General features: G+C 41.2%; 1 protein-coding gene across 3 annotated transcripts in view; it reads right to left on the bottom strand.

The window, feature by feature from the left end:
* The window catches only part of ARHGEF26 (Rho guanine nucleotide exchange factor 26), a 59,628-nt gene extending 46,679 nt beyond the window's left edge, over nucleotides 1–12,949 (bottom strand). Inside the window, exons 1-4 of one of the 3 annotated variants that reach the window (XM_062603040.1) lie at nucleotides 11,498–12,948; nucleotides 9,890–9,929; nucleotides 7,784–7,929; nucleotides 1,994–2,050 (exon numbers count right to left, since the gene is read on the bottom strand). In XM_062603040.1, the coding sequence (XP_062459024.1) occupies nucleotides 1,994–2,050; nucleotides 7,784–7,929; nucleotides 9,890–9,929; nucleotides 11,498–12,538 (1,284 nt within the window). In that variant the 5' untranslated portion in view covers nucleotides 12,539–12,948. Of the gene's footprint in view, nucleotides 1–1,993; nucleotides 2,051–7,783; nucleotides 7,930–9,889; nucleotides 9,930–11,497 lie in introns of all 3 variants that reach the window. The other 2 variants (XM_062603041.1, XM_062603042.1) reach the window with 2 other exon arrangements.
* Nucleotides 12,950–13,213: the final 264 nt, after the last annotated feature.

Genomic DNA, 13,213 nt, shown 5'->3' with positions numbered 1-13,213 from the left:
TGTAAGGAGGGAGAGTGTATCATCTTACCATGACCCAAACACATTTTGGAGAATAAAAAACGATTAAGGAACAATCTTGACTTTGACATACAGTAACTACACCACCCCAGCCTCTGAATGTGGTTGTTTACCAGGTGCTTGCTAACACTGTTTATGAATGACATCTGAAACCATTCTGTGGTTCATTTGCCTGATAGCAAAGTAAGCAGAGGTTTGAATCCTGATGGACAGGAAACACTCTCAAAAGGCCAGATGCGTACTGCAGTTTGTATACATATGGCACAGTTAAGCGTTCCCAGCTTACAATAAAACATCAAAAAAATTTCAGTTCACATCAGTCTGTATATTGTTTAGACAAAAGATGCACAGAGATCCATCTCACTAATGTGTTCTGAAAGATGGTATGTGCATGACTGTATGACACTGACATTTAATCAAGGTAATAAGCAAACATTTTTTCTGCAGTGACAATATGTTATAATGGCAAAAATAATCTAATAGGCTCTAAAAAGCAATTTAAAGACTAGATAAAGAACAACCAATAATAAGCAATTTAAAAAAATACAGCATAAGGAAAACTTGGTAGTACAACTACTTCTTCAGAGTATTTATTTAGACACCCTCTGAAAGAATAGGCCTCTAATATTCAAATAAAAAAACCCTATCAGGCTTGAAAACATTTATGATAACACTGAAGACTTTACATTTAAAAGGCATCTAAAGAACTTGTTCTCTTTGAAGGGATGTAAATATGACTCCAGGAAACATAAGCTAAACGCAGCTGAAGGATATGACTGAAATAAATGCATCATGCCTCAAAGCTTCCCAGCAGGAGGAGACAAAAGCAGGACACATGGCCTGAATTGCTGCACTGCATTTTCCCCAAGCAAAAGAAAACAGCCAAGGAAATGTAGTAACACTACGGAAGAAACAAATACCAAAACCCAAAATGAACAAACCATTGCCTAAATCCCATGTATGTGACACAAGATGTTTCTGTATTTCAGGAATGAACACAGCAGCTGTAGGTTACACAGCTAAATTAACATTTGAGGCTTGCTATACTCTAAGCTTCACAGAAAATACCCATCACATCTCACTGGGCTATATTCACCGAGGTATGTCCTGAAGCAAAATGAAGACACTGGAACAAATTACCACAGCAGGAAATGCTAGTGTTTCTATTAGAAAAAAAAAAACAACACTTGGTTTTTGTTTTGTTTTCCCTGTTAAGGACATACCTCAAGAACTGCAGGGATATAGCTGGCTAGGTCACGCTATTCTTTTCAACACCTCTCATTCATTTTGATATAGCCCCTGTAAGTAAGGAAGGAGGGTAAAGCAGATCAAGTGGACAAAAGGAGCAAAGAGAAAGAGTAAAGCTAGAGGACAAAAGGATCAAAGGAGAAAGACAGAGAGAGATAAGGTAACTACATCAGTAATTGCTGCTGTTGCCTGTACTGCTGCCAGCATGGAAGCACCTACTTCATTTCAGTGTGAAAGGAGAAAGGTTAGTTACACCAGATACACACCGTTCGCGTGTTCAGAATTGTTCACGACTTCACAGGATTAGTTACAACTAAGGTGCATTGTAAAAAGCTGTTCTTTGCTCCTCACTGCTTTTAAAAATTTATGTGCCACCTCCTACCCTCTGTGAACACCAGGTTAATTGTACACCTTCCCTGGCACAGCATGCAGCAGTGACTGCTGCTGCCCAGTAGCCATCAACTGCTGGAGTGAGCATACCTAGGAACCACTTCTCCAGCAAGACCCACAGGATGTTGGCAGGAGACCCATGGCAGGGACATATGCACATCAGCAACACACAGGTTTTGGTTATTTATTTTCCCTGGGGAGAGAAGATACTTCACTCCAGGTCAGGAAGCAGTGTGGTGAACTTGTCTCCTTATCAACAAACAAAGAGTATTAAAACAGGCATACAGTGCATCCCTAAACAATCAACCAAAATGAGTGTGTTACTTCAAAAAAGTACCTCCTGTCTTTTTCTTTCTTCCTGGCTGATCGCTTCTGATAATCCATTCTTCTTCACCTAAAAATATATATAAAAAATTAAAATTCTTAACATCTTTTGTAGCAAAATATGTGACTTAAAAAACACTCAACAGGACTACCAAAACATCATACTAATAATTCAGCTAAAGCATCTGTCCACTTCAGAAAGGGAGTAACGAACCAGCAGAAATAAGAAATTGAGTGAAAAACATCTGCCATTTGACTTATCAAAACCTAAATAATTTCATTAGAAACTATCCCACGACACAAACACAGAACTACTGCAGCAAGAACATGCACAGTCAAATCACCATCACCATGCACAGCACCCCTGGATTTTACACACACACACACACACACACACACACACACACACACACAGAAACTGCTTTCTCATTTCAAGATAATTTCCTGACTGACACACACACATCACAAGGTTTGTTTTCCAAGTCAGCCTGGTATGTCTCAGTGTATTCATTTGTTAAACACATCTAAAGGTGCAGAGACCTTTGGTGTTGGCCAAAACATTATTTCAGAGGAGCTCCAGGCTTTACTCTAAACAGACATGGAGAAGTCCTGTATTTCTATTCTCAACCCTACAATGCCTCTCCCCACTTGGCACCCTAGAGCCAAATCACCCAAGACAAGTCTGCCCCAGCTCTCCACAGACAACCATCAGGAACTACAGCCATAGCCATGTTTTCCACAGCCTGAAGCCACACGCTCAGCTACCAAATTCCACACCAGAGACCCTTGAAGTTTATTTGTTCCTGGTGCAAATCACATGCATTACGCCATTTAACAGGAAAGTATTAAAAAACAAACCAGAAAGCAAAGCGTCAAGGAAGAACTGACTACACATTTCTTAGAGGGGTGTTGAACATAGGACCCCAAAACAGTAGGATCATGCGCATACAACACACTGGACCTGAGGAGGGGAGAAAATCCACTGCACTACACATCTGAAAGATACTATTCTATTTGCAGAGTAAATGTCATGGGACATGAGACCTAGCAGATGCATATAGATTCTCTCATTTTTTTCAGTCTTCTCCAGAAGCTCCTCAAGTACTATTGTCAAGAGTGTTGTCTTCTTGCTCTACTTGTTCCCTGGAATTTTAAAGGATATATTATACCTCATTTTATTCCTGCATACCAGGCACTTGGAGAGCAGGCTCAAGAGTAAAGATGACACAACATTTAGAATTGCTGTGCTTTAGTTTGTGTGCACACCATAGCATTTACACACATGTACACACTTACAAAACCAACATAAATATTATAGAGTTTGAGCAGTTTTTCTTCTGAATAAGAGTTACAGATTCCTGTGTCACCACAAGCATACACTTCTGAACACCAAGCTAGAACTGATTAGATGCCTTTCTACTACACTCTTAAGGTACGTTTCAACCAACGACCTGAAAGGTTTAAAGCACTCACTAGGAAGTACAGTGTCACTTTTTTTCTGGATGCAGTGGAAGACTTTTCTAAAAATATGCCAACACAGGAAATACCTATGAACATATCCAAGATATTTCAATGCTTCCTGTTAATACAGCAACTGCAAATTTCCTGCGAGGTCGATGCAACAACTGCAGTATTCTGTTCAGAAAGCTGTAGCTGTGTTTCGTGATCATTATTTTGTCATACATGGGTGTGTACATGCAAAGCGCATATTAATGTACACAGTAATAAACAAATGGCTCAACCTTATATTCTTGATCAACAGCAACACTTTCAAAAAGAAAGACGCTCAAATATGGAGACTATTTTTGGCATACTCTACGAGAGAAAATTCAACTCCTACTTTGAAGTGTCCAAAATGTTTTAGCTGAAATAGCCTAAAAAAAAAAAAAAAAAAAAAATCACATTTGTGATACTGTGCAAACAAAAACTTAATACAAGCTAAAAACATAACCAGGAAGAACAGAAGAGGCCCAACACTACAGCTACAAAAAAAAAAAATCTTACTATCACACTGGACTGCTGTTTTCCAGCAATAAGTTATGACTGATTAAACCATGGAGATAAGGAGGAAAGGGTAACAGAACAACAGATTACCTCAATGGTTATGTACAATAAGTTCCTCCAGAATGAGGAGGCACTGCAGTGGGAGAATTCACCAGAAGTAATTCTTTGAGAAATATAGTTAAGGGGTTGCACCATAAACCAAACTGAACATCCACCCTTTGATATTGGGAGAGAAACAAGAGCTAACACAAAGATTTGCCATGAAGCTTCTCAACAGTAAAACAAGGTAGTTTTTGTTTGATACCACAGACAAGAGACAACCATGGAAAGGCGACACTGAGTAACCTGGTAAAGCAACTTGCAGCATGTTTCTAAATTAATGAAAAAAAAAAAAAAAATCACAACTGTGCTTGTCCCAGATGAGAGAAAGATGATCAGAAAAACAACAGATAAGATGACCAAAGCTTGGGTCAGAGAGAGAGCAGCTGAGAGAACATGCAAAATCTCAGTGCAGGGCTACATAAATACATGGAATCTACTGGGCATGAAATGGAGGACTTAATCCTAAAACACCCATTTAATATTAAATACTTTAATAATTATGAGCATTACCCAGACCATGGGATATCCGTTTCCAGTGCTAGATCTCAAGAATATTTGTAAGAATCCAGCAGCATTGACAGTAGTAATGAAAAGTGAACATATATCATTCTCCAGGCTGAATGGTAATAACCTGGAAAACCAGACATCAAAGTTAAAAGTCCACCAGTCTGATGCAGTGGTCAAACTCTGCAATGGGTTGCCCAGGGAGGCAGCGAGGTCTCCACCTGTGGAAACAGTGAAGACTACTGGACAGTCCTGGACAGCTTATTCTAAATGACCTTCCTTGAGCAGAGGCAAGAAAACTCAAGAGGTCTCTTCCAAACTAACCACTGCTGTGATTCTTTGCATGCACAATAATGCACATACTCAGTATCCACACCCACCAAATGCTGCATTTGTTGGAAAGTAAACACATTCAATATCATGCACAAGTTGGTATCACTGCCTAGGATCTGTTGGAAATTCTTCAAAAACATTGCAAGATTCTATTGGAATACATCTTGGAAATACTGGTCATGCTCCCTAAATTAAACTTTAAAATTAATAGATGAAGGTTGGAAGGAACAGAGATAGTAGATAAGGTAGCTCCTTACATAACCATCTGCTTACATATTGCTAGCTGAACTAATCTTAGATACTACTGTTTGATCTGTAATAGGAACCTAAAGAAGAGGGTTGAAGAGAGAAATGTGAAATGAACTGGGTTTAAACAGCACCTTTAAATGTCCCTTTAAAAGCTCAATCTTAGTTTCACATTTGTGCATACACTGCAGGAAGACAGAAATGCCCTTTTATTATCAAAGGATTTGACAATTCCATATAGCTGTCAAGCCTATATGGCCAAAGAAACATCCTACAGAGAGTGGATTCTTTCTCCTCTCTTTCCACTTGATTTCCTAACATAGTCACTGCTAACAAATACCATAAACATAGTATTTTCCCTCTTTCATAATATATGTTGAAACCGTTTTCCAGATGACTTGCTATTACAATTCCACATTCACTTTTTAATACACATTGACAATGCATAGATTTTTCAGAGTTATAAACCCAGATACAATGAGATTCAGATTCCCGTATTTTGTTTTCACAGTGCACTCCCTTTTCCCATATACTCCTCACTTTCAATCTTGTAAATCAAGTAAAGACAATGAGGAAGTTTCCTGTGCTAGAAATCACAAAGACACAAGTTGGTTTATATAACCGTGAGCATGGTACAGGAAGGTTCTCTTACTGAAATGATCTTTATATTATTTTGGTCTTATGATAAATTAATGGTTTTGAAATTATTATTGTTACTGAATAGCATTCCTTCCAAAATACTTCAGCTGATGAACATAACTGCTAGCTTGCCTAGGAGGTAGAAAAAAAGCCCCAACCTAGTTGACGTCATTATAAACAAACATTTTACAATATTAAGCACATTTTTTTTCATTAAGCACATCGTTTCAAAACCACATTCTTATGCTTTCTTTATAATTACTGAAAGAGAGGGATTCATATTTCAATATCTTAAACTGCAAAAGGTCGTCAACATCTCTAAGACAGCTCTTCTAGACAATGTAAATAGCCTTAGAAGATTTTGCTGAGCCTCAGTAACTAATTTATATAGGATACATATAGCCAATGACCCTAGCGGTCAAGTATCCTAGGTGATCATGCCACATAATAATCTTTCTTATACCACATACAAAGATGAGGTTCTACATAATGATACAAATTACATAAACAAAACCCAACAAAAATCCCAAATGCTTCATTTTAGGGATATCCATCCAGAAGCCACAGAAATGATCAAAGGATAAAATTAACCACAGAAACAGGTTTTTTTTTTAGTTTCTTACATCTCAAAATCATGCATACAATGAAAACCTGTAAAGTATTAACTAGCATCATTAATTTGCCATCTTATTAGGAGGGAACCTAGCAAGTTTACTGTACTGATTGAAACAGCAAATTCTACTTTGTTTAACAATGCTGCTAAGAAAAATCCACTGCAGATCCTTCACAGACTCTGCTAAGTATAGTAGAATACCACCATCTAAAATGGTTTCCTTTAAATATATCCTGTCAAACCAACTTGAAGGAGGCTTACAGCTATTCAGAAAAATTTGGCAGAAACTTGCTTGTAACTAACTGAAGCTTTTCTTTAGTATAATTCACCCTTTTAGTGAATTCACACAGGCACTCCCCCCGCTTAACGGATCAGTAAAGTTGTGTCCTTGCCAAATACAGGACCCTAAAATTAACTCTCTCAATTGCACAGAAACAAAGACCAGTAATTGATCAGGACTTCCATGTTGTCTTTACAAAAAGAAAACTAAAGTTTAGCAATTAAAAAAAATGAACAGGACTAAGTCCCGATTAAAGTTTGGTCTGCACAGCTCCAATTCACTGAAAGCAAACTATGAAGAACAACAAAGGAACTACGCAGATTTCACTTCGAGTTCACACACTGTGAGGATGTAAAATGGTCTTTTTGAGCTTTCTGACCATAGGTCATTTAGAACAGCCAGACGCATCATCATGCATGACTGTGAACCATAACTCTCCTAAGGACCTGCAGCAGTATGGCCAACACTGCCACATTTGCAATTGTGTTCAAGAGACATACTTCTTTTTTCTTTTTAAACTCTGCTGGACAAAAAAAAAGAAACAACAAAAAAAAATAAAAATCAGCATCTTAAAAGTGTAAAAATATTAAGTACTAATTCCTTTACATTTCGAACTTGTATTTAATTTCATCTTAAAACTATACTGAGGTTTTTTCTTGGTAATTTCAATCACATACTCCAACCACTCTGTGGTGTGGCCACAGAAGCCGACAAACACCTATACTAGAAAAAGGAAGGTGTCAGGTAACCAAAGAAACTGATTCTGGCAGGAGCATCAGTCTATACCTACTAGCATTGACTGCTAAAACATGATTTATGCTTTCCTTAAGCTTTTGGAGTTACCTTATATAAAACCTAGACAAAAGCTAAATTGAGACCTCTGGATTTGGATTAATAACATCTCAATAGCTGTAAAGTTGTTGGAGGAAAAAAAAAAATAAGTATTCAGAGACATCTTATATTTTGGAACAGAAAAGGTGACAAACTTCATCCAAAAACTCCAGTACCAAGTAAAGAGACTTGCTTCAACAGATTGTTAGATACTCCGTCTTTGTCTGGCTATGTGATGACCAAATACTTACAACAGACAGTTGACTCCATGTTGATCTCAGGGGCTTACAGTGAAAAACAATCTTTTCATCTGATTTCTGCTCTCGAGGCTCAGACTCTTCATCAGAATCTATGTCCAAAGCTTTTTCTTTATAGTTCTGATATAATACAGCATCTTCTATAAAACAACACCAATATGCCATTAATTGCTAGAAAGTTAGCTTAGTTGTTTTCATAAAAACTGTAAGTTAACATCTAAACAATGAAAGAAACCAAAATGTCAATGTGCCGTTCACAAACTCCACAAGACAAAGATAGCATCTTATTTAGGATGGACAATGGTGCAGCACAGTAACAATGGATCACTGTACCGCTACCAAAAAGATCCACACTGACTGAATTAAAAAACAGATGCATCCTTTGTCAAGAAAAAGCAGAAAACAATTTTTTCTTCCTTGGTTTGCTGTACAATGTCTCATAATTAGCCAGCAATTTAAGAATGGAACAAGCATGTCAGTAGAACAGAGTCATTAATCTGGAGGTCTAGCTATTTTCATCTACCAGACCATTGTAAATCCACTATCCATACCAACTTTGTCAGCTTTAAATTACCATCTTTGCATTTCACTAAAAGAAGGTAATGATCCAAATTTCAGCAATCTGAGGTCAAGTTATTCCAAACAGAAACTCCCAAGCTTGCTTGGGTAAGCAGGAGGCCTATGAACCTTGAGGTAAAATACATTCATTATGTATTTCAGTATTAATTTGGTATTAATATTAATTCAGTAATATCAATGGCAAAGAAATGCAGGTGTGGAGCATAACTTTTCCATTTCCCAACCTCCTTACCACACACCCTTTTTAAAAGCAGTCAGAAAAGGACAGAGAAATTTGAGGCCAAAATAACAAAGAAGGATTAAGTGCTAAGAAAGCAAACTCTAAACGGTAGTGCAGAGACAGGCCAGGATTTGGACAATAGCTAATCTTCCCCTACAAGAGAAAGGAGCAAAAGGTGTAGCTGCTCCATGCACAGCTGCAGCTCCTGAGGTCTCACACCAAGCTGGCTGGATCTGTTTCACCTGCTCAGACCATATAGCTGTGGCTAAATCTTACACAAGGTCTGGCCTTTTGTATTTGTTCTTTGGAACGTGGCTGTATAGTTTATACACTTTTAAGTCAGGAAATTGTGTACAGCAACTGAATTCTGAGAGGCATTACAGAGAAAGTTATTAGTTGGGATCAGTCCAAGGTAGAAGGAAGCCACTGGAAGATAACGTAGAAAGCATCATCAGGAGATAGCGTTAGAAAGCTGAAAGTAAGACAGGGTGATGCAGAGAGGATAAAGTGGAATTTTTTTGAATAGAAACAAGAAGAAAAGGAAGGCAACACAGCAGCTGAGATGACCTTAAGGAGGCATCTAGCAAATAAAAGCCAAGAAAGTAGCAGTTGTTACAATGAAACTGCCATGGACTCATAGCCAGGAAAGATTTTTTTTTCGTGTCAAAATACTGGGAAAAGCAGCAAACTTGGCAAAGCCTGGAACTAATGAGTAACATAAAAAAGCAGATACACAGACAGCATTCTTCTGACGAATTTGACACTTGTAGCAAGAGTATTAGGAAGTCAAAGAATTCACTCCAGCACCCTTGCCTTACAAGGAAAAGAGTGAAATAGCTGCATGAACCATAAACTCAAGGAGCAACAATTCAGGCACCTGCTGCAGGTGTTTACCCCAAACCCATTAGCTGATGCACAAAAGTTGCATCTTGCACCTGGGAGGAGACACCAGGAACAGGCAGGAAGGCAGTGCCAAACGGAGGAAGAATAAGCCTCATCCATGTAATTCTAAAGAACTGTCAGAGCTGATATGGACACATTGGTCAGTTTATCTTCTAGGAGGGACAGGAGTTTGAATGCAAAAGAAGCTTCTAAACCCCAATTTTTAGCCTGCCATTCTGTATTCTTTAAAATAGTCTCTAAAGTATGTCTAGAACCAAAGTTACAGTTCCGTATTCTAGCCAGTTTACTGTAAAACAAGGTACTTAGCCTTTGACTACATACGAAAGTGCGCAAAATGATCCTGAAGTTCATTTCTCATGACTGAGCATATTATCAAGTCTGTACAGAAAAGGACTTACCTTCTCCATCAAACGTTCCTTGTCCTTTCAGCACTTTCTTCTGACGATTTTAACATGAAAGAGATAAATACACATTAAAAGAAGAATGCAAAAATAACCAACAGTACCAAGAGCTTCTGTTTTATTTGATACTTAGGCACCAAATTGACAGACCCTAATCTATAAACTTCTGGAGCTGGACACGTATTCATGAAAATGATTGTTTCCACACAAAAGGTGAAAAGGTGCTCTGGTTTTCCTTCTCTTGTGCGCTTTTTATACGTATTTGTCCCAAATGCTTCATTTTCCTACGCTTCAAAAGCGTAGTATACTACTAGCTTTACAAGAATTCAATGAACTCTCAACTTGTCCCCTGTCACTGGGCCTTTCCTATGAGGACATAAGGTGCAGGACTGAGCAGCTGCCACTTCCCACACACTCTACAAATAACAGCCACATCAAATATTCTGTAAACTAATGATAAGACTAAAGAAACCCCTGAAATAAAACAGCTCTTTTGGTGCAACAAGTCTTATGGTCTAAGAGGTCTATTTAAAGAAAATATTATCAGCAAAAAGAGTTTAGGGTGTAAGGACAGGACAACATCATGTCCTCCTATTTTAAATACAACTTACTGTTACAAATCTGTTACCAAACCAAAACAAACCACCTCCCTATGCTGTAGGAGTTCACAATTTAATCAGTTACTATTTCACCACTTGTAGCATTTTCACAAACCATAATTTTTAATTTCACTGAAAATTGTCATAGAGCTGATAATTATTTCAATAGCTACAGCATTAGCCCGTCAGCCTGGAGTACTTCATTACACAATTAAAAACTGTGCAGAATGTAACAAATACATTTTTAAAGTAACAAACTGTATTTAAAAAAGAAGGAATAGAAGATTACTATATTGTATGTTCAAGTAAAAAGATTTTCAGGAAGTCTTTACAATTTGAAAATGCTAACATTAAATATAGATCTACTACTCCTGAGGGATTACAACCAAAAACTATAAACAGACATTCAGCTTTTACTTGCAGGCATTAAAACTATAAAAAGATACCTGAAGTGGTCCCTACCAATTAAAAACCAAAACAAACAAAAAGAAACCCCACAAAAAAAAAAAAAAACAAAATACAAACCCTCACTCTGATTTTTAAAAATATTTTAAAAGTAATGTCTCAGACAGAGGAGTAGGGGAGGATGCTACTACTTTAGCAGACTTCGTGTCTTTATTATGTTGGGTTTTTTTTTCCGGTTTTATTATTACTTTCTGGAAAACAGGTTTTAAAACATCATCTTGATTGTGAAAGAAAACCTCAACGTGCTGGGGAATCCAGCAAGAAACGCAGCATGAGACTACCATTAACACAGTTTGGAACTGCCCAGATTTCCACAGTAATCATGTCCCTGAAGCCTCTGCCACTTTACTCTGAAAGCAACACTTGGAAGCGACCTGTGAGACTCATCCATATAAAGTTCGGAGGTAGCAAAAAGAAAACTGAACACCCCTCCCACCCCCCCCCCCCCCCCCCAGCATTTACAGACAAGAGAGACTGCAAATTACACTCCAGTGTAGCCTACACTACTCGAATCCCCATGCCACTGATCAACACAACTTACCTTTATCCTCCCCAGGCTCGAAAATTTCTCCTTATCTTCAACAACTGCTTTAAGTATGGGCTGTGACATCCTGTTCTTTTTCTTAAAATTATTAGAGCTGTCAATGTCCACGCCGCTTACCACCGCTCTGCGGTAGGATGTTGATCTCAGGCCGCGACGCAGGGTCCCTGGACTCTCCAAGTCACCCTCAGCCTCTTCCTCAGCGTCGGCCACCAAAGGCACGCTGAGGCTCTCCACCATGCTGCGGACCTTCAGCACTCTCTTGCTCATGTCCTCATTCTGGCTGTTGGCTTTACTCGTTACCTTTATTTCGGAAGCCAAACTCTTAGGAATGATCTGCTGCGTGCCTACTTTGAGAGCGGCGGGGCTGTTGGTGCTCAGGATGGCAGGCTGATCCCGAGGGGATGCAGGCCTCTGAGGAGGAGCTCCTTGCTCTGGGGAAATCGCCTGCGAAACCGGCGGTACTTTCTCTGGCATTTTGGAAACCCGGCTGTATTGCAAGGGCCGCGCTGCCGCGTTGCTGTTACTAGGGCAAGACGTGTTTCCAATAGGTGAGAGCTGAGGGCTGCCCGTGAAAACAATCCGCTCTCGCTGTGGTGAAAGTGCTGACTGACTGGAAATCCTGAGGGGCCGACCCAGCTGGCTTCCCGGTGAGGTAATGGTGCCGTTGGCAGTAACACCGACAGAACTGTTGGAGACCATAGGGATCACCTGGGAGGACCGCTCAGGGGAGATCGCTTGACGGGCTGGAGGCCGCACCGTCCCGTTGGACACCGATCCCATGCTGGAGCTGAAAAACAAGGGGCTCCTCCGCAACGCTCTGCTGCCTAGGCAGGTGCCGATGGTGCCGGAAGGCTGAGTTACGGTGAAGGTGCACCTGTCCTCCACGGGAAAGTCGGTGAAAAGCACCCCGTTGGGGCTCTGGTACGACTGGGGCCGGGGCTTGTTCCAGGCACGGGACTGCGGCCGGGGGGTCGACCTCCTTTTCCAGCGCGGCGCCGCCTTGTCGCTTGAGAGATCCGCTTCGCCCTCCCCATCCATCGTCCGCTCCTTGGGGCCGCCGCGACCTCAGGGCGGCGGCAGCACCTCCCGCCAGCCACCACCGCTCCCTGCAGTTCGGCGAAGGGGAAGCAAGCGGCACCTCTCAGGCCGCGACAGCCCCGCCGGCGCGGCGGGCGCCGGGCCGCGGGGGAGGGGAGGGGCAGGGCAGAGCAGAGACACCCCCGGATCGTACTCACTCCGCGCTTCCCGCCGACAGGCGCTGATCCCACAGTGAAGAGCCCGCGCTGAACCGCCGGGTAGGGGAGGGCCAGTTCCCAGTCTGCCCGCCGGCCCAGGGCCTCACCTCATGGCAGCTCCCCGCGGGGATGGGGGGACACGGCCACCTCCCCGCCCCACCTGCGACGCGCGGCCTTTTCGTATCCTTCCGTCAGCCACTGTGGCTGCAGCTACAGCGGCGCTGTGCCCGGCTGGCCCCGCCGCCGGGCCCCTCCCCTGCCTGCAAAGCGCGGGCCAGCTCCGGGACGCGCAGGTAACAGCGGCAGGAGGGGTCAGGCTTCCGCCGGAGCCCGACTGGGCCTCAGTGAACCGTAACCCCGGCAAAGCCCTTAAGGCGCGGCTGGCCGCACAGCGCGGTCTCGGAAGAGGCCGGGGCCGGCAGCAGTAATTAGCGTCACACCTCGCCAACAGCTGAAGTAGTTACCACAGCGTTACCGT

The sequence above is a fragment of the Pezoporus occidentalis genome, unplaced genomic scaffold (genome assembly GCF_034315485.1).
Source record: "Pezoporus occidentalis ecotype Australia unplaced genomic scaffold, CSIRO_AGI_Poc_V1 ctg8, whole genome shotgun sequence".
NCBI lineage: Eukaryota > Metazoa > Chordata > Aves > Psittaciformes > Psittacidae > Pezoporus > Pezoporus occidentalis.
Note: the sequence above shows the minus strand (reverse complement) of the source record. Positions and strands in the feature narration are given on the sequence as shown.